The sequence below is a fragment of the Centruroides sculpturatus genome, unplaced genomic scaffold (assembly GCF_000671375.1).
Source record: "Centruroides sculpturatus isolate CEXI.00-Female unplaced genomic scaffold, Cexi_2.0 scaffold1693, whole genome shotgun sequence".
NCBI lineage: Eukaryota > Metazoa > Arthropoda > Arachnida > Scorpiones > Buthidae > Centruroides > Centruroides sculpturatus.
In genome coordinates this window covers 119,396-143,104 of record NW_019385859.1, presented here as the reverse complement: position 1 = coordinate 143,104, position 23,709 = coordinate 119,396, and the positions used below count along the sequence as shown (strand labels likewise).

At 30.2% G+C, this 23,709-nt stretch overlaps 1 protein-coding gene across 1 annotated transcript; it reads left to right on the top strand.

The window, feature by feature from the left end:
* Nucleotides 1–1,853: 1,853 nt before the first annotated feature.
* On the top strand, nucleotides 1,854–23,136 carry LOC111642573 (40S ribosomal protein S13; the record flags this gene model as incomplete). The annotated part of the gene is made up of 5 exons (XM_023388931.1): nucleotides 1,854–1,902; nucleotides 6,218–6,296; nucleotides 6,926–7,095; nucleotides 11,954–12,054; nucleotides 23,043–23,136. Coding segments are annotated over 5 exons (433 nt in total), but the record flags the coding sequence as incomplete, so codon positions are not given.
* Nucleotides 23,137–23,709: the final 573 nt, after the last annotated feature.

The window sequence follows — 23,709 nt, the reverse complement described above, 5'->3', positions numbered from 1 at the left end:
TTTTATTTTTTTGTCCACATTCTCCAAAAATTCTTGTAAGTGAATTTCTTTTGTGACATTTTCATTTTTTTTTTTCCTCTGGACTTTGGTTTTAAAGTGAAAAAGTTCTTATCAAGGAATCAACTTGGACTAAACATAAACTGTTTAATACTAATTATGTTTGTTTAATTATTGTGTTTTTGCCTTGTTTTTAAAACAAGTATGCCTAGAATGAAAAAAAAAATCTGCTAAGACAAACTATTGAAGCAAAATCAAACGGAAAAAAGTCAAGTACTAGTGAGGCTGATTTTGCACTAGAATTTGAAAAGCTGGCACTGGAGACAGCACACTAAGGCCATAGTAAAAATTGGTAAGCAAAACCCTAGGGAATGATCGCATCCATTGCTTGTTCCTATAGGTGCTGCAACTATCAATATGAATAGGAAAATAATTCACTTTTCTAAGAATTTTTATTCCTTCTTTTAGAGAACTAGTTGGAGAGTTGCTTCAGAACTTTCTGCTTATATTAAGTAATATTCAATGCCCGATTTTCTATGAGTATTCTATGATCAAGTCAAGACTAATGTTGAAAATTCACAACAGATGAAGTGAAGCAAAGGGGAACAACCATGAGCAATTTGGAGGCACGTTTGTTTACTGTGGAGATATCCAGCAATTACCTCCTGTGAAAGATATACCTCTCTTTGCAAACTCTAAAGACAAATTTTCTTCTTGAGAACAAACTACTTTTAGTACATTATAAAAAAAACATTTTAATCAACTACATAATGAGGCAAGATACAAGCCAACAGCTGTTCAGAAATATAGTAGATAGTGTTACAATTGGAAAGCTGAAGCAGCAAGAATGGGAGGCATTAAATAATGACAAGAAGGAAAGAAATTTTATCTCCATCAGATTGAATAGATAAAAAATTTAAAGATTTTGTAAGATAATTTCCTACAAACAAAATATTTACTTTGTTTAACAAATCGTTCATTGCACAAAGTAATAGACTGGTTGCAAAACCTTTTGGAGAACATAATAGCATTTTTGCAAAAAAAAAAAAAAAGCATCATATAAGAATCTCAAGGCTTAATATCTATTTGTTGTTGCATAATGCTGAGAAAAAGTCTATGGGGTTGATGCTGTCCTAGTAAACAGATTCCTTGAATAGTTGTTGATATTCTATGCAGAGGAGGAAACAGATTTCCTTCATCACTGGCAGTAAGGATAAAATTTAATAACTATATAGGACCAACCATAAGAAATGAAGCATTTCCTATTCTTCCCATGCAACCAAAATTGAAGGATAATGATGTGATTACACAAGAAGACAAATTTTAATCTCAGTTGCATACTCACTGACCATACAAAAAGTTTAAGAACTAACATTGGAAAAGCAGTAATTGATATATGAAAAAAAGAAAAAGTTGCTAGACTATCATACATAGCTCTAAGCAGTGTGTGAAAACTAGAATATATGATATATTCATCTTTCAATATTAATAGAATAAACAAAATTGAAACTATGAAACAAGCACTAGAAAGAGAATATTTTTTGAATAGTGTAATGTATAACCAACAAATAATTTTTTAAATTCATATAGCCTATTTAAATTCAAAATTTTATTATACTTTTAACACATGCTTAGACTTAAATGCCTTGCATTCATCTAGTACTAGTTTTGATGAGGTATTATTAGAATTTGTTTACACATATAAAGACATTATAGAGAATTTTTTATTCTCAAATAGTTGAAATAATAGTTAATTTTAATAAAATAATTGTAAATATAATTTGAATGTTTTAATTAATACATTTATTTTTCTAAATGATTTTTTCACTTATTTGCATTAAATTTTTTCATTGCAGAAAGGGTATTTCTCAGTCAGCTTTACCTTATAGAAGAAGTGTTCCAACAGTGAGTATATTACTACGTATAAAAAATTAATGTTAATCATTTTGCTCTTTGAATTATTTTGCTACTCATATCCTATAAACTGAATCTTTTATGAACATTAAAAAATATATTACAGATTAAATATTGTAGAAACTTTATATATTCTTATATATTTTTAAGTTGATTGATTATATATTGATTTTGTCAAATTTTTAATGTAATGAATTGAAATGTAGAAAAATACATCATTCTGAAATTAACTGAAGTTTATAATAATGAGAAATGATGATAATGAAAAACTAGGAAATGTTTTGAATGCAAAATGTATTAGTTTATAAATTGTTTCACGATAGCTTTGCCTTTGACATTTGAATGATTTTTTAATCGTTTTATAGATCTATCTAGTATGAATTGTTTAACCTAATTTTTGCCTATTTTGTAATTTTTTGAAAAGACAAACTTGATGTCTGTAACAGCAATGTAGTTGTAATGTTTTATGTTTTGAATTAGGCAGTAGAAAGCAAAAATTATAAATATTGATTTGGTGTTTGCTGCATTTGCAATTCATCTCAGCATCCTCAATTTTTGTAATTTTTATTTCTACCTGAAACTATAGTTATATAATCTTTCAATATAAATCTAATTATTATTCTCTTGTTTTAATAAATAATGTTGTCTTATGTTAAATGTAATGAATACTGTCTACAATAGTCAGATGACTGTTTCAAATTTAATTCTGTAACTGATTACAAATGAACAGTTATCAGTATGCCTACTCTATCAACATGTTTTTTACAGAAGTATTTTATTAAGATAAAAGTAGTATTTTACAAAGAACCCATGTAATTAATAAAACTGTAGGGAAATATCATCTTTTAGAGATGAAGGAAGTGTTTTAAATACTCAGACACCTTTCATCTTCTTTTTAAAGGTTATAAAATTGAAATAATATTATTGAGATGTTTGAAAAAATTGTTTTCATCTGGAGGAAATGGGTTTAGTTCTTTGTTAGAGAATAACACAAATGATCACTGAATTAACAGAGAATAGTTTTGTTGGAAAATTTTACCAGTTATTCATTTTGTACAGCAGATAAAATTGAGAAGAATTTTACAATTGTATAGTTATGAAAAATTTGTTTTAATTAAGATGGTCCAAGGAATTTACTGATATAAAAGGCTTTCCTTTGAATTGTGCAGACACCCAGACAAATGTTCTCTGAATACAGAGGGTGTTCGAAAACGTTTGTGCTTTAGAGTTTTATCATTTCACATCAGTTACAGGCTTAAGTAAGTGGAATTTTATCATCTTTTTCCAACTTATTAAGGTGACATTTCAAAAAATGGAATGGCTGATAAAACTGTGGTTGCAGAAACAAGTTCTATGAAAAATAAAAGATATAATCAAAACATTTTACAACATAAATAGAAATTAAAATTGATGAATACAGTTAAAAATGAAAGATATTTAATGGAAACATAATTTAGCTAAGCAATAAAGTTGTTAAAACATAGTTAAGGTGAAGTGTTGAGAAATTTACTGATTTGAAGTATGATAATAGTCTTGAGTGGTTAATGATAAATTGTTAAGAAAATGGTCATTCACTAACTCATGCCTACTGCAATGTTTCATTAATACTGTCTCCCCAATGCAGTAATGAATCAGATTGTAAAGTGGGAACTACTGGTATTATGATAAACACACTAAACAACACAGAAAACAAATAATAAACAAGATTGTGGCAGTTTAATGTAACATACTCTATTCAAAATGTCACTCAACTGATGAAAACAGTCAATGCTTAATAAAATAATCATCCAAACACCATAAAATCTGGGCAAATACAACCCCTGGCAAAAAATATTTGAATTTAAGCTCACAAATATAATCAAACACAACACTTACTGAGCTACTATAGGCCTTCCTCAGGAAATTACTGTTCTACAATTGAACACAAAGCTTTTTGAACATTCTTTAAATATAAAATTTTTTAACATATTTTAAAAATCTTTACATTAAACTGTAAATATCAAATAGTTAACAAATACTAACATATTATATAATTAAACAAAATGTAAAAAAAGATGTTTGATTATATTTGTAAGTAAACAGCTGAGGAGGTGAGGATAGAATTTAAGCTCATTTTACAAGAAAATAAAAATTAATGCTCAAAACAAAAATATGTTTTATTCATTAGGTTATTAAGTGTTTATCTCTAATTTCAAATGAATAAACCAAACCATTTTTCCTCAAAAATTTTTTCATTAAGCAGTATTGGAAAAAGTATTTGAACAATGTTTAAAATTTCCAAATTTGAGCATTCTAATTTGAATGGAAGAAACCATTAGCTGTAAGAGGTATGTTTACATCAATTTCTAAGTAAACAGTGATATTTTACCTGTTTGTTTAAACAATGGTCCATGATCAAAGAATTTATTAATGATGTGAGAAAACAAATTATAAAGCTGCTGCAAGATAGGAAAAACCAAAGAGAAGTTGCAATGTGTGTTGGTGTGTCATTAGGAACTGTAAATTACACTTGGAAAAAGTTTAGACATGAGAAATGTAAAATCGATGCTCAAGATGACCTGTTGGAAAAAAAGTTTAAAAAATCAAAAATGTCTTAAACAATTAAATATGGAATGGAAAAAAAAAATAAAACAAATGTTTATGACAGAACAGTAAGAAATAGACAAGGATGTGGGATTTTCATTTGCAAAACTGTTTCAGACAAGGAACAAAAAAAACAAGTCATTTGAAATGGGCAAGACAGCACAAAAATTAAACCATTGAAGACTGATAAAAGGATATTTTTCATATGAGTCGAGGGTTGGGTGTGGTGGTGATGCAGGAAAATTTGTTTGGAGAATTGCAGATGAGAAATTTAAGGACAACTCCATGAATACGAACAGAGTTTCCAACAAGTTTAATGATTTGGTGCTGCATGTCAGCTATCGGATCTGGAAATATTGAAATGTTTGATTCCAACAATCTTAGATCATTTTGGTGATGTTTTTAAGGGCTGGCCACGTGTCATTGTCATCATGCCAAAAAAAATAAAGAATTTTTGAAATATAAGAGTATTAAAACATTAACCTGACATAAATTTTCAATGGGATTTAAATCTTGGTTATCTGTAGGTGCAAATTTAAAACCCTATTGGAAATTTATGGGCAAAGTTGAAAATGCTGGTTAATGAAAAGACACAAACTAATAAAGATGAACTTAAAGAAGATATTAAAATTAACTGGAGTAAAATAACTTTAGAATCCTTCAAGGAATTAATTTTGTCAATGCCCAAGATGCATAAAAGCTGTAATAAGATAAAGAAAAGGACCAAAATAATAACCTTATTTTCTAATTGCAATCTATAGAGCAGTTAAGGATGGAGTGGGTATTAATTTCAAGGAAACAGAGAGACTGTCTACAGCATGGCATGCCATTTTTGAACTCTTGTAAACTCTCAGATACACTTCACTAGACAGTGTGGATACAAGTTTACATTAATATTTTAAATTAAATATGTTGTATGCCAAAATAATTATTTGGAAATTAATTTATGTCATTATTAATTATTCTTTAATAGTTTTGAATAATATACATATATATTTTGTTTGGGATATAATTTTAAAATATAAATGTACTGTGTTCCATTTACGATGTTAATTTGAATATGTAAAATGCATTTGATTTTTATTTGTAGCCATTTTTGTTCTGTGATATATACGTCATGATGTCTATTTTAAATAGATGAAAACATTAATAAATATTTTCTTTATTTATTAATTACATAGTTGCTGGTATTGGTTTTGGTTTATTTTGTATGTCGCCCTTTTTCCAACTTCCTGTATGTTCGAAAACTTTTCTGATACTGTTTTATGTAAAAATTCTTTTGGGGGGAAAATAGTTTTTTGTTTATTCATTTGAAATTAAAGTGATAAACATTTAACCTAATGAATAAAACATATATTTTTGTTTTTAGCAATTACATTTTTATTTTCTTATATCATGTTTGAATACTTTTTGCCAGTGATTGTATTTTAAATACTACATATTTAAAATAACAATGTTTAATATTATGTACGAGTTGATTTTATTAATTTTCAGTCTAAGAACAAGATAACAAAAAACTTACATTTTATATGACACACACTATATAATTAATTATAATTGTTTAGAATTGTCTCTATCCATTATCATTTCATTTTTGAACATAAATTTACATTTGAAACACTAACAATGTTCATTATGTAAGTGTTAACATAGTATTTTAAAAATATATATATTTTGAAATGTTAGTGATTTGATTATTATTATTTCTTTTAATTTTAATTAGTGGCTGAAATTAACTTCTGATGATGTTAAAGAACAAATTTACAAACTTGCAAAGAAAGGTTTGACTCCTTCTCAGATTGGTAAGTTTTGAAATGTTATGAAATTTATTTTTAAATTTTAAATTCGATTATTAAATTCATTTTTTTTAATTTTTATAATTATCTTTTCATATTCTTATCTAGTGGATAGTTTCATCAACTTTTGTTAAAGTAACATGTATGCACCGTTTTATAATGCCTTGATAAAAAAAATTAAGGTTTAATTAGAAAGTTTTGTTTCACAAACACACTTTAATTCACCTTTTCTTAACAGATATGTTGCTTGATTTTTGATCTTTCAATTTGAACAGATCAGAAGATATCAATCAGCAGTTGGAGAGGCTCTCACTCACCACTTGATTTTGAAAAAACTTTGTTTGACTAATAAAATTGTGTGCGCTTTTGTCAAATCATGAAAGAACGCATATATACTCAATACATCCAAAATTCTATTTATTTAAGATATTTTTCATTTCTAAGATTAAACTATCTAAAACAAAAAGAATCATTTCTAATATAAATTTTTTTTAATACTTTTTAAAATATTTGTTCATAATTTTTTTTAATTTATAATACTTTAAAAAATATTATTTATAATATAAACATCTATAATTGAAGAATTTAATTCACTCTAATAAATTAAAACAAAACATTTTTGAATTTATTTTTAGGTGTAATTCTAAGAGACTCTCATGGAATAGCTCAAGTAAGATGGGTAACTGGTAATAAGATTTTGAGAATTCTAAAAGCAAAAGGATTAGCACCTAGCCTTCCAGAAGATCTCTATCATTTGATCAAGAAAGCAGTAGCTATTCGCAAACATTTGGAAAGAAACAGAAAGGTTTGTTTAATAATGTTTCTTATATTAAACATAGATAAATCTTTTTATTGTATATAGCCATAGGATGCTGTTTTGATTGAGATAGGGGTCAAAACATTAAAAACAGAATTTTATGCAAATTCTATAATTGTGAATGAAATATGAATACTACAAATAACTAATTCTCATATTTAATGCTTATAGCCTTATGACTTTCTCCACTGATGTATGGTAAATTAGATATGACTAGAGATGTAACTGATACCAGTCTGATACTGATATAGCAGCATATTGGGATGTTCCCAATACATCAGGGTTTTTTTTTAATGCATCTTTCACATTGTTTTGTTATAGCAGATATTCAAACAAGGCAATGGATTTACTGTACCATAACCATACCAAATAATATAAACATCCATCAACCTGGTTTTTATTAATGCTGTAATGCCAAACTCAGTTGCCATTCCCTGTTTTTAAAATCCATGTCTTGGGTTTTCAAGCTTCTCTTAGTTTCTAGATTTTTTGATTTGTTTGTAGCAGTTTGAAGAAAGGCAGAAGATTGTTGCTAAATTTTTTAAATGCATTGAATGTGCAGTGATTGAAGAATTATTTTATTTTAAATGTGTGTATGCAGTAGAGACAAAGAAGTCAGTTGACTATAACATTAAGTTATTAATTAGAATTAATAAGGAAGAAACTAAAATAAAGCAAGTTTGGATCTCTTGTTTAAGTGGAAAGATCTCATGGTCTGTAGCTTGCAAGCATATAGGAACCTTGAGTCTTTAATCTGGAACAGTTTGGAGCAATGGGCATTTTCATAGAATGGTTTAAAAAAACTCAAGAATTATAAGTATGGCACAAAACCACTTGCAAGCTGGAATTCAATAAAATAGTGAAACTGTGGAAAAGAAATCTGCTTTTCAAATAATAATTATAATGAAAAAGAAAAAGATGTTTTTTTTAATCTTAGAATTAGTTTGTTTATAGTTAATCATATTATTTTAAAAATCAAAAAAGTTAACAAAACCGCTTATATTCATGCCTGTTTATTTTATATAAAAAATTATCTAAGTGCATTTATTAATTCTATTAATACTGTCGATCAGAAAAAATTATTTGTATGCTTCTCCAGATGATATTGGATCTGAAGGCAAATTATTGATAGAAATTAATGACCCTGTCCCATCAGAGATCAAAGTCCATGTTGTATATCATTTTTTTGTAAAATGCATGTAACAAAAATAAAAGTTGCTGATTTTATTGTATGGACCAAACAAGGAATTTATACTGAGCAAGTAAACTGCAACAAAAAATTTTTTAATATTATATTACCATTTATTGATACATAAGTTATTATACAAAAGTGTTCATTAAAGTATATACTAAACATATACAGTCAAACTTCTATATTACAAATTTTTCATATAATGAATTTTTGCATTGTACACTGCTCTTTCAGTCAAAAATATAAGTAAAATTGCTTCTAAATAACAAAGATAAATTTCTATATAATAAATTTTTTTAATTTGTAAGGACCATCAATCATTAAAAGTTGATTACTCTATCTGGGTTGAGTTTGAATTTAAGTTTAATTTCAGATATCAATCTGTAAATCCATTATAAAACCACAGTCCAGGTGTGAGAAATACTGGTTGTTAACTTTTAAAACTATCATGTAATCTTGCCCATGTGGCTACTGGTTGTAAAGAAGGAAGAGTGTGATTAGGTTCAAATATCATCGTTGACAGATAGTTTCAATACTCGTTATAAGTGTGAAGCATATTACAGAGAGAGAACATTTTTTAATTGTTCTGTGCAACAAAAAATTACAATTTTTTAATGAAAATGTAGTTAAACTAAGTTGTATTTTAACACACAAATGTAAACTTACTTAAAATTAAAATTAAATTTATATTGTATTATTACTGTATATTATGTTTATATTAATTTAAATTACATAAAATAATGAAACAATTGCATTAAAATAATATTTTATTTACTAAAGTGTAATTTCTGTAATTTTCACTTACAGAGACAACTTTTTATTTGAGGCTGTGCCTCCACAATAAAATACAAAATAGATAAAAATGTTCTCTAGTGTTTATGCAAATATAATAATTCACAAAACTGTTGGCCAAAATTTAATTTTAATGAACAGTATTGTGAATTATGGTATTGTCATGATCGCCAGAGTACATTCTATCCATTTTGCATTTTATTGAGCAGCAGCAGCCTCACATAAAAGGTGATCTCCATAAGTGAAAATTGTCTTTTGGATTGTCACTGGTGCTTGTAACAATGGAAAATAAAGACAATTTTGTAGCTTTGATTTATTTATCTATATATTTTAACGTTATTAAAAACTAAAGCTATATTTTAGCAATTTTAAAAACTAAAACATACCTGTATTTGTTGTAATGTAGCTATCCTCTGTGAAGTTCCTACTATATACTTTCATCTGGACTGATTTTCTTTCCTGTTTTAATCTTGATAATCAGATATTTTTTAGCTTTTATTTCATGGAAATTTATGAAAGCTTAATCTTTTATTTATTTTATTTTTGTTGTATTACAAACAGATACAAAGGAATTGTAAGGCACCTTCTGTACTAGAAAACAGATAGTGGAATAGTAAACAATACCAAACTATGAGAAAGGTTTAATCTAGTGACAGTTATTAGAAAACTCAAGTAACACCACCTGTTACTTGATGATTTAAAATTGCATAAACCAAAAAAACGATTTTTCTGGAATCAAAGATCAGAGATCTGAATGTTGAAAGTTTTAGCATCTGTATGATAAGCAGTTGTAAATATTCTAAATTATTTCAGTAACATTAATTAATGTTTATAACTTTTATTGCAGAGTATTTGTAGATTAATTCTGAGATGCAACTGTGAAAGATATTAGTGTTGCTTTTTGTTGAAGTCTGTCAAGTGCAGACGGTTAAACTAATTGAAAAATAAATAAATTAGCAGGATTAGGAAGAGTATGTAGTACAGTATAGATAAAAAGAGATCTATCTTTAAAATATCAGTAGTGAAAATGATCTAAATGAAAGCATCACTGAATAAATTATGATTTTTCTTAATTCAGAATAACCATGAACTAACTTTTTAAACAAGTCTATACATTTGATTTATAACAACTTTGACCTGATACTGAAACAATTTGTCTTGTTGAAAGTTTTATCATAATTAAAAAAAAACATTCCTTAACTTATTAGTGATTGTACTTGTTTAATTACTTTTCCAGTTGTTATATAACAAAGGGAAAGTATAGCAATCAGTCAAAAACTTACCACCTCACCAAGATTTTTACACTTTTTGACCCGGGACGTTGAAGCATCAAGAATTGCAAAAAAAATTGGGGGCTTTTTTGGTGGGTAACAATTTTGTTTACCTATTTTGAAGCTTAATGACTCATGCCTTTTGTGAAAAATTTCTGAAATTTTGCAGGGAGATTTATGTATAGTAGAGCGTTGTTTATCCGAATCAATTGGGGACTGGGGTTGTTCGGATAATCGATTATGTACAAAAAAATATATTAACCTATCCTGTGTTGAAATTTTTCTCCATCGCGTGTTGCTTCATTTTCGTCGATGTTAAGCCTAACGTAAACTTTTTAAAATAATAATCGTGGCTATTGTATCGTTAAAAATTATTTCTTTATTTTGTACAAACAAAATAAATATATTGAAAAATATAAAAACAATAAAAAATTATACTTAAGAAATTAATTTAGTATCAAAAACGTAAAATATTTGAGTAGCCCAAGACATAGCCAAAGATTGCAGTGCCACAGCACTGGCGAAAATTTAAATTTGGCGACTGGAATTCTTTCGGATAAATGACGCTCTACTGTATTAGGGAAATTGATACTATTAAATTTTGGTGGTTAAAGGATCGGGGTAGAGAGATACCTATCATATCTCAAGTAGGGGACAGACTTAATGAAGATTTTACTTGTTATTAACATTTACAGCTTTTTACAAAAACTTTTCTCTACCCACAAAATTAAACTTTTTATCATTTTATAATAATTAATAAAATCTCATAACAGATGGTGCCACACAATTAAAATTGTTTGTGCTGGGAAAGTTATGCAACTTGTTGCTGGATTTTTTTACTGTGGAATTGATACAAGAGGAAACTAGAACTAACATTTTACTTTCACATGTGCAAAATATGAATAAAACCATATTTTACTGGTTTTAATTTTGGAATCTTATTTTTTTGAAATTTTCTATTAATAATATATAAAATATAGTCTGTTTCTGATTAATGAATTATAGTAAATTATTTGTACTTTTTCTTTGCTATTCAGATAGTTCTTAATTGATTCTGCGGAAATGTTTACATTCTTTTGTTGTTTTTTGTGACCTAATGAAACTGTTCACCAACATGTAAAAGGTGGGAGTAACAGTGGCAAATGTAATAGCTAAAGTTTTTCTGAAGAGTCTTTAGACCATGTTTAAAGATTGACAATTTTCACCTTTACAACAAAGTTTAAACTGTGATATAGTGAGCCTGTGACTAGATGTTATTTTTGCTCTAAACCTGATCTAGTTAAGTCTTTCTCTGCAGTTCTTTATTGGGTTTGCAACTATTTATTAAACAGAGGAATTCTTGATATGCTTAGAAGTTTTGTAGTTAGTTATTTTTTTTAATGTTTAAAATATTGTTTTAAATAAATTTTCCAAGAACTGTATTCTAATTCAATTGTATGAATTACCTTTTCAACAATTGATGATTGAATTAAAACTATCTATAGAATTTTTACTTTTCATAGATTTTAGGTGGTCAGTTTTTTTCTAATTATTTAGATAAACTTTTTGTTTACAAAATGTTAGTGTTTAAAATTAATCTCATTTTAAACAGGACAAAGATTCAAAATTTCGTCTGATTTTGGTAGAAAGCAGGATCCATCGTCTTGCACGCTATTATAAAACTAAGAGAGTTTTGCCACCTACTTGGAAATAGTATGTATAAATTTATTTTATGATTTTAAAATAAGTATTATTTTATATAACTTACAAAATTACATAATTTGAAATACTGTTGTAAGAACCTATTTTTCAAATACAGTAGAGCGTCGATTATCTGACCTTCGATCAACCGTCACTTCGGTTAACCAATCGCATTCTACTTGGCAAATTCAAATTTCTGCTAGTGATGTGGTGCTACAATATTTGGCTGTCTTGGCTACTTTAATATTATTTTTACGTGTTTTAGCCAGTATTTAAACGAGGCTTAATTTTCTAATTTTTAACGATACAATAGCGACGATTATTATTTTAAAAAATTTTTTGTTACGCTTAACTAATCACCAAACATATGCCGTAAATCCATCGGGCATCCTAAACTAGCCCGATGGATTTACGGCATATGTTTGGTGATTAGCTATATTACATCGGGTTTAGCGATGTTTATATATGTTACGCTTAACATCGATGAAAATTCAGCGCGAAGTAGGTTAATAGCGATATACTAATTACATGGGCTATACTAATAATGTATTTTTTCATATTTTTCGATTATCCATTTTTTCAGTTATCCTCCCAGTCCCCAATTGAGTCAGATAGTCAATGCTCTACTGTATATGCTTCATGTCAAATGTCAAATCCTATTTTTAAACTATTTTAAGATAAGAATTAAGTAAAATATCTTAGTTGATTATTTTTTCTGTTGTTTTATGATAAAAACAGTAACATATATTTGTGTGTTTAAAAAATATTAAGTTTGGTTTTTTAAATGAGATGTTGTTAAAGTAATGGTTTTGTAACATGATGTTATAAAGCCATTGTTCACATATCTGTACTTCAATGTTGTTTTTCTCTTAATGGGTAGGGAATTGTGATAAACTTTGCATAAAGTAGTACTTTTGAGCATTGTATGGAAAATCTCCACTGTTGTGTTGAAGGTTGTGTTTTTTATACCTACTATTGATTTACTAGTTACTACACAAAATAGTTATTGAGAGATTCCTATGTTGGGTCCTATGCTATTGAATTTGTTCTTATTTGAGGTCATTAAAATATTGTGACTCAGACATACAGTTTGATTTTTAAGGTTTTTGAAAGGTTGTTTTTTGTTTTGTTTGGCTGTAAATAAAAATGTTTTGTTGCAAATAATAAAAACACATGTTACATTGGAAAGCAAGTAAAGAAGTTTTTATAACTGCCAATTTCTTTAAATAATGGTTTTTAACTTTTCAGGGTCAGTTGTAGAAAAATCTAGATTTCAAAGTTTTATTAATGTTGAATAGCATGTGATGTTATCAAAGCACTAGTGTGACCGAAGGGTCGGCACCTCTTTGGTGCCCTGTCAGGATGATACCACCGCGTCTCGACGGACACGGAAGCCGCGTTATTTAGGTCACGCGAGCGATCAGAGTTGAGATAGAAGGAGAGACAACGCACCAGAAGTGATTTACTCAGCTGCTTTTTAACGTAACAACGGTTTAATGGGTAATGATAGGGAATACATATCTTATAGTACGTTGATAGTAAAGTTCGAAAGTAAAGTTAACTGAGCGTTCTCGAGAGATAGAGTTTACAATTCATACGTGTGGTGATAAATACCGTTTTTTTTTTTTAAATCTTGATCTGGATCCCAGTCGGTAAGACAGAAAGTTCGGAAAGTCCAATAATCCAATAGTTCTTTTTCTTTGATATTAGGTGATTCTTGATATTAGGCGATTCTTGATATTAGACGATTCTTGATATTAGGCGATTCTTGATATTAGACGATTTTTGGATATTTGTCACAAGCGAAGAGGTATGTATCCCAAGGAGCACAGATTTTTCGTAGAAGTAATCCAATGGAAGAACTGGCGACGACTGACTCACTTTGTTGTTCTTGTGTAATGTTGAATTGTTAAAATCGCGATACTAGGTTGAAAGGTGATGAGAAAGTGTCTTTATTAGGCCTGAGAACTTAACAGATGTTTAACTCCCAGGTGTAACCGTTGACAGTTATTGAACGAAAGTATAGCTGCACTCTGATCTTATGACACCGTGGAATGAAAGTAGGACTACGATGTGATCTTATGATGAGATGATATAAACACATCCGAATTCGGATCCTCGCATTAGTAATGTTTAAGTAATGCTTTGATAACATCACATGCTATTCAACATTAATAAAACTTTGAAATCTAGATTTTTCTACAACTGAACCTGAAAAGTTAAAAACCATTATTTAAAGAAATTGGCAGTTATAAAAACTTCTTTACTTGCTTTCCAATGTAACATGTGTTTTTATTATTTGCAACAAAACATTTTTATTTACAGCCAAACAAAACAAAAAACAACCTTTCAAAAACCTTAAAAATCAAACTGTATGACAGTGTGTCAAACTGTTGAGATTTATATTCTCAAAAAAACTATGTAATATGCATCAAATTATAGAGAAACCTGTATCACTTAATAAAACTTCAACTGAATATACATAAAAGTGTTAAGTAATTAAGATGTTTACAATTTTTACACATTCTTCAGGATTTTATATTGTTTATAATTTGTAAATAAATAGACTGTTATATTTTATACTGAATTGCTGCGACTCTAACACACTAATTTTTTAAATTCTGTTCAGTAAACTTCTAGGATAGGATTTGTCAATAATCTCATGTAGATAGAAAAAGGCCTCTCCAAATCCATACTTTCTTTGACACAGAACTATAATGCAGCATATAGTTTATTGAAATGTCCATGTTGATATTCACATTTTTTCCTGCAAGAATGGCAAAAATTGTTCTTAAAATTTTGTGGGTAGAATTTTTCTCAAGAAGGCTTACAAAATGTTTAGTAGCTTTAACTCCTGAAGGACCTGCAGCTTGTAACATATTTCCTTTTGCTAACTCAGCAATGTATAATTATTTCTGAAGTGACAATTTCTTTTCTTATAAACTTTATGGATTTTGCCAAAAATGTAAAATTTGCAAGATAGATTGTCATTGGCAGCTTGCCTGAAGAAAATCCTCTCTTTACAACATCAATATACACTGCATGCTCATCTGGAAATGAATTCACTACTTGTTTCATTTCAGTCCAGTGCATGACATAAAAGTGAACTGCATTAAGCTACATACCCCATTAAGTTAGCATTGGTTCCAGGGACAAGAAAATTCTCTTAACTGTTCCTTTATACTGTTGTATTTTGATTGGAGCCTTAAAAATTTTTACTGTCATAAGCAGTGACACTTTATAATGCTAGATTTTCCTGGCCACAGAATACCTAAAACTTCACTCACAAATCCAGCTACACTTTCATGATTTGTTTTTTCAAATGTCTGATACAATTGGGTGACTTTTGAATGTCTCCTTGCCCCTTATGCTTCTAACTTTTTGCATTAGTGACATACTGTCCAATAGCATCAGTTCCAAATATCACTAACTCCAGTAGTTCTTCAGTGCACTTGATGATAATGTACAGTACAAGTATTCTGAGAAAACATGCACTGTCTTTTGGTGTTACAATATTTAATAAATTAACAAGAAATGCATCATGTATCGTTGTCAGGCATACAAAAGTTCCATTTGATAACAGAAATGAAATACATTCAATTTTTTTTTAAATAATGGATGAAAAATGTTAGCTACAGTTTCTAAACTTCTGCTATAACTTTTTTAGCAAAATTAGCTATAATGCTACAGAAAATTTTCTCAGCTTAAACCCAGGAACTGGGTTTTTAATTTATGCAGTGAATTGTTTTCAGTTAGGGAAAAATGCAGGTTTTCATCCTGGAAATCTCGGAGAAATTGGAAATTGTTGAACACCCCAAGAACTTCTGATGCTTTGCTCTGTTTTGGAGGAATATCCTTTATATACCTAATTTCTCATGCACTGCATATCTATCCTTGTCATTGCACAGAAATCTACTCAGTGATGCTAATGGTATGATGGCATATCTACTATATAAAAGCAAAAAAACTGGGCATATCATGGTATGCCAAAAACAGCCACTAAGGGTGCCCCTAGCTATTATTTAAATTAACGATAAATTTAATATTATTATTTGATGCAGTTTTTTGCATTTTTGGCTGCGTTTTAGTAGGGTATACCATGAGAAATTCAGTATATTATTATTTTTATTTATAATAGGAATTTATTATTTATACTATGGAATGACACCACTGCTGCTAGAACGCCCACTAGGGGGCATCCCGGGCTACTAGAATAGAAGGATTAGAAGTGCAAAATAATCTTAATCTTTTGTTGTTGTTTTTTGCCCTGGCAACGCCGGGCTCATCTGCTGGTCAATACATAAAAGTGTAAGGTTTCATTATCATTAAAAATTTGATGTGTTTATTATGGGCTCTGAAATGGATTTTTTGTTTTTTTTTTTTTTTTTTTATTACCCATTGAAGACTGATGCATTGTCAAAAGTACTTGTTTTCTTGTTAATTTATTAAATATTGTAATGTCAAAAAATAATTTTTTTTTCTCAGAATACATTATCTCCAATTTTCTGATAAAATTTTTTTTTATAGTTTTTGTAGCATGTTTCCAAGTATTTTTTCCTTAGAGTTAGACTTTGCTAGCAACATTATGATTGCACTAGTACTAAAGGAATTCTCTGAATGCTTTATTATTCTACAGAATTAATCTTTTATGGTATTCTGTTGACATGCTACTGTACTAGAAAGCTTTCAGAGCAACCTACCGACTTCTGACAAGTCTGGCAAATTATAGTTTTATCATCAATAAAAGAGGTAGAACTGTCTTTTCCTACTGTGAAGTAATAATAATAATAATAACTCTCCCGTGGTCACCACCTGGTCGTGGTGGGAGAGCCCAGTAAGGTCTATGGGGAGAAATGAAGTTAAGAGTGACCATACCCATATTCTGTGGAGATAATTATTATCGTAGTAACCAGATCAAAGTGTGATACCGGCTTGGACGTCAGCTGGGTTAACAAGGTCCGCGTTTGTGGGTTAGGCAGAGGCACACGTTCGAAAAATAGCCACAGTCTCCCTTGGTTACCGGTGGCGAAAGCAGCATCGGCCCAAGCATGGCTACTGCAATGCCCTCAACAGATGTGAGGAATCAACCTAGCCTTGGTGTTTCTGTGGCAATGCATCCACAGACCACAAAGGCTGGAAAACCACGCCAACGGATGAAATGGACATCAGAAATGAACGAGTTTATCATCCGTACTTACTACACCATCACAAGACTCGAAACAAACATGACAGCATACAGACAACAACTACACCATAGATTCACACAACAATATCCTCACCGCACTGTCACCGAACAAAGGGTTGTTGATCAAAGAAGAACAATTATACACAACAACCTTATCCCACAAACAACACTTGAACTTATCAAACAACAGGTTGCTGATCAAATACATCAACAGACAGAAACATGTAACATTAATGAAGATCACGTAACATGTCAGGATAATACAGCAACAAGCATTGATAATAGTATACATACAACAACTACCATTAATGATACTACAGACACTTCCTCATCCATCACTGATAACATAGATATAGATTTAGTTAATACACTCTCACTTATATTTCAGGAAACACTCACTAAATATACAGGCACAGATCCCACACAAATCAACACGTCAAAGGTAGTAGGAAAAACACTAAATTATGTAAACACTCACTTACTACCACACTACATTCATTCAATTTCTACACTCTCATTTCTACATTAGTTTATGCTGGGGCAGTCACAGTAACACAGCATGGACTGAAAATACAATCACAGACAAACACACACAAAACACAATTCTATCACAAGCCTGCCTGGCAGAGAAGAATAGAAACACAAATAAATGACATTAGGCAGGCTGACACAATACACTAAAAACAACATAACACCTAAATTAAACAAACAACTCAAAAACATTTTCAAGAAAATCAAAACACACACTAAACATGAACATCATAACACACACATTACAGAATACATCGATACACTAAAACAGAAACTCACAGCAAAAGCACGTAGACTTAAACGATACAAAACATGTACACTACGAAAACAAAATAAATTATTCACAAACAATGAAAAACTTTTCTACAGACAAATCAGTACCAAAACAAATACTGATACACAGCACAGTGGCACACCAACAGAAGAAGAACTCACAACTTATTGGTCTTCTCTTTGGTCCAATGCTGTTACACACAATGCTCATGCAGGCTGGATCAAGGAGGAGAACAGAAACTTGCACAACATACCAACTATGCCCTGTGCTGAAATAAACGTACACGACATCCGCTATGCTGTTAACAGAACACACAACTGGAAGACATCTGGTGTAGACAACATTCACAATTTCTGGTACAAAAAGTTTACATCACTGCACCAGGAACTAGCTAAACATCTAACACACATCATCATCAATCCACAAGACATGCCAAAATTCCTTACTCAGGGCATCACCTACATGAAACCTAAAAACAACAACACCACAGACCCCACACAATACAGACCAATTACATGTCTACCAACACTCTACAAATTATTGACATCCTGTATCACAAACAAAATATACAAACATGTTGAAGAACACGACATTATTACAGAACAACAAAAAGGTTGCCATAGAAATCACGGGATACAAAGAACAGTTACTAATAGATTCAGTCATTCTATGGCAAGCACACAAACAACACAGAAACATACACATGGCATATATAGACTACAGAAAAGCATTTGACAGTGTTCCACACAGTTGGCTGCTACATGTTCTACACATGTACAAAATACATCCATCACTCATTGCATTCTTCGAAAACACTATGCAGCACTGGAGAACAACACTGCATCTCAGGTTAGTAAAGCCAGATGCACACATGCGGCGCAGCAAGGAAAAGCAGTGACGCAAACGCATCTTTGCCGCGCGGCAGCACAACCACACAAGCGGCAATCCGCTTACATTTCGGCGCATGCGTTCAGTATTCAAGATGGCAAACAATATCCATGTGTTTACACACTGTCCCTATCCACGTGTTTACAAATTTTGTTTTGTACAGCTCTCTTTATTTAGCTAAAAGATTTTGTCGAAGATTTGAATTAGAGATATTTTTTGGATCGAGAAAGAAATGGTGTACAAAATAGACTTATTCGTGGATCAAGATCTCTCGATAAAGAATACTATTTCGAGTAAGATTCGGTTGTTTTGTTCTTTGAATTAAATTATATATGATTATTTGTGTAGAATTTGTTTTAAATTTGTTATCCTTTCCTCTTTATTCTGATTTTAGTTATCTCGGTTAACCGCCTCGAACTTTCCGCCATTAAAACACCACGTGATTGTATTTTCTCACGTGACTACGAGACAAACTTATTGGCTGATAGAAACGCGTTGGTTGAATTCTGTCTTTAGTGGCGTTGCTGCAAAAGACAGAATTCAACCAACTTTTGCGGCAAAAAAAGTGACGTTATTCTGCAGCGTTTCCTTGCTGCGCCGCATGTGTGCATTCAGCTTAACACTTCCATACAAACAAATGAGATATTCATTAGGCGAGGAATTTTTCAAGGAGATTCCTTGCGTCCTCTCTGGTTCTGCCTAGCCCTGAACCCATTATCCAACATGTTAAACAACACGCATTATGGCTACAATATCAGACATGAAAAAACAACAGTTTACACTGTCGCATCTCATGTACATGGACGACATAAAACTTTATGCATCAACACAGAAACAACTTCATCAACTCCTACAAATCACACACTCATACATTAAGGACATACAAATGGAGTTTGGGTTAGACAAATGCAAAAAACTTCACATAGAAAAAGGAATCCTGAAGGAAGAAGATTTTGCACTTGGAAATGGGGACATTATTGAATCCATGGAAGAGGGCGAGTTCTACAAGTATTTAGGATTCCAACAGGCCAAGCTAACAGAACATACACAAATAAAGCAAAGATTAATTAAAGAATACCAAAGTAGGTTAAATGCCATTCTCAAAACACAGCTAAATGCAAAACACACAGTTAAAGCAATAAACACATATGTCATCCCAGTACTCACATACTCTTTTGGAGTTATACATTGGACTCACACAGATCTTGAGCAACTCCAAAGGAAAACAAGAACAACACTTACTAAGCATAAACAACATCATCCTAAATCTGCCACAGAAAGATTAACCCTTCCACGTAAAGATGGCAGATTTGGCCTGATTGACATTGTTAACCTTCACTATAAACAAATACAGTCAATATGAGAGTTTTTCTACAGGAAACAAGAAACATCACAATTACATAAAGCAGTAACTCTAGGAACTCAAATATCACACCATTAAACTTACACTCACATCATACAGACATGACACAACACACAAAAAGCATAGACACCATCAAGCAAACATGGGCTCGAAAAGCACTCCATGGCAGGCATCCTTATGACCTGGCCCAGGATATTGTTGACAAAACTGCGTCAAACAGCTGGTTACATCGAGGATGCCTCTTTGGGGAGACGGAAGGATTCATGATTGCAATACAGGATCAGGTCATAAATACTAAAAACTACAGAAATCACATACTCAAAGATACAATGCTCACAAATGACGCATGCAGAAAATGTCACATCGTGGCAGAAACTATACAACACATCACTTCTGGATGCAAGCTCTTGGCACAGACAGATTATTTACACAGGCACAATCAAGTAGCAAATATAATACACCAAGAGCTTGCAAAAAACACAAATTGGTAGACATTCACGAACCATACTACAAATACATTCCACAGACAGTATTGGAAAACAACACGCACAAAATGTACTATGACAGAGCTATAATCACAGATAAAACAATTTACCACAACAGACCAGACATCACACTCATTGACAAACACAATAAAATCACATACATTATAGACATAGCCATTCCAAACACTCACAATGTACAAAACACATGCAGTGAAAAAATTAGCAAGTACACAGAACTCGTCCAGGAAATAAGGCATCTGTGGAGGATGGATAGGATGCTTATTGTACCTGTTGTTCTCTCCTGTACAGGTGTGATACCATACACACTACATAAAAGCCTGGGAACATTACAATTGAGTAGAAATACATACGTCACACTACAGAAGGCCACTATATTGAATACATGCCACATTGTTAGGAAATTCCTGAATACAGACACACACACTGACACGCTTATTTAATTTTAGTTTTGTTTTGGTTGCTATGCCTTGACTCTGGTCCGGCATAGTACACAGCCACCCGTGTGAACCGAGTATAACTCACAAAACCCAACATAATAATAATAATAATAGTATTTACAGGCATACACTTGAGCAGACTTAATATCGTTGGGAAAAGGAAAAGTAAAACAAAACTTTATTAATAACAAGCAGTCTTGGATAGAAGAAACAAAAACATAACTAAAAACATTGATATGAAGCAAGAACAACCAACAATAGAATTTCACTTGCAGGTTTTTCCTGAAACCCAATAAGCAAATTTCCTACTTTATTCATTTTATTTTATTCTTTAATAAATTTAGTCCACATAATGTAAGGATTTTGAGAATTGTTTTGTATGAAAAATTGAATTACTATGGAAACTTGTCTTGAAAAATGACAAGTTTCCATAGTAATGCAAAACAGGTTTGTTAGCCAATTTCAAACATTTGAATTTTGTGCAATCACCTGAAATTGGAAGGCCGTGATATTTTTCATGTTTTCTACAGAAGAAACTATAGTCAAACCCTTGTGTTTTATGAATATTCTAATTTTATATAATATGAATATGTTATATAACATAATTTTTACACAACATGAGACTCTAAAGGAAGCTTAACTATCATGCTTATGACAGTTACTGATATTAACTTATCAAATAACTGTTTAACTACAATGCCACATCAAGTTTCTCCAACAACTGTATGTAGTTTTACAAATCTATTTCAGTTGTGGTTTGCAGCATCGTGACAGTGTTTACTGGTTTACATCACTGATATTAAACCACATTCTTTAAAAGCATGTTTTTATATTAATTCAAATATTATTTTCTTAATTGTCACAAACTATATTTCATTAATTCTTAACACAGTTTTACATGTAATGTATTCATTGTTGGTTTGCATATATTTTATTAAAAACAAACAAGTCTGTTTATTCCTTTTTTACTGTTAACATGTGTAATTAGACTTATTTTACTTGTGACAGTAGTTTCTAAAGAAATTCAAACTCCAATGATTTGTTTTAGTAACAAATGCATATTTATAAAAGTAGATCATAAAGTAAGATGAACAGGTGCATAAAATATAAACACGTTTAAGTTGATATTTTATACATTATAACTTTAATACTTGAAATCAACTATATAAATTGAAATTTTCAACGAATACAATATTCTTCAATGTAATCACCAAAATTATTCCGACAATTGTTTCTATATATAATAAATTTATTCATTCCTTCTTCATAAAATCATGTAGTTGACTGCATATCTCACATTCATTTTGATGTCAAACTTGAGCAAATAATTTTTCAGAATACATATTTATAGTTATCATTTTTTAACAGTTAACAGATATTTTTTTTGTGTAAATGTGTACATAATATTTTTATATATGATTAACTTTGGAAAATGGGTTCTGTTTATTAGAAATAATTTTTAATACAGTAGAACCTCGATTATCCGCCCTAATTGGGGACTGGGGTTGGTCGGATAACCGAAAAGTATGAAAAAATCCATTATTAGTGTAGTATATTATTATATCCCATGTAATTAGTATATTGCTATTAACCTATTTTGCGTTGAATTTTCATCCATGTTAAGCCTAACAAAAATTTTTTAAAATAATAATCGTCGCTATTGTAGCACCACATCACTAGCGGACATTTGAAATTTGCCGACTAGGACGGTCGGTTAACCGAGGGGTCGGTTGATCGAGGTTCTACTGTATTACTAGAAAATACAAAATGTGTTTTTTTTTTTTAATAATAACAACTTTTTTCTTTCTTTTTGCAGTGAATCATCAACTGCATCTGCACTTGTAGCTTGAATTGTGATCCTCGTGGTCATGTATTGTTCAAAAGACAAAATAAAAAAGAATTGAAATTAACTTGATTTTTACTTTTTGAATATTAATTATGTAGTTACATTTTTTTAATGTAAATAACATTACAAAGTAATTAGAACTGAGTGTTTGCATGAAAAATTTGATTTATATAATGAGATATAATATTTTTTTATAGAGATTGTGATGATTAATAGTTTAATTGTATTCTGTGCTTTAAAATTTGCTAATTGGCCTCTACTATTAATCTCTCAATATCTATTAGAAATTTACAAAAATTCAAACAAATACTGAGTATCAAGCTAAATATTGGTTTCTAGTCTGAGGAATTATCACTTTTTGGGGAATGTTTTCACTTGGATGCTAATAGACATTTTTGGTTTTACTGCTTTATTAAATATGCATTTCAGACAGCTCTGTCCCTCTTCAGTTTAGAGTAGATGCTTTGGGTTACAGGTTATTTTACAAATTCACTGAAGACTATACATTTTTTACGTTTTTTATTATTATTGTAAAAAAACTTGTAATCTGAAAAGCTTCTAGTTTGAACAGTTCTGTCCAAAATGCAAATTCAATAAAGTAGAAGCACCAAAAAAGTTTTTTGTGACCAAATCTCAT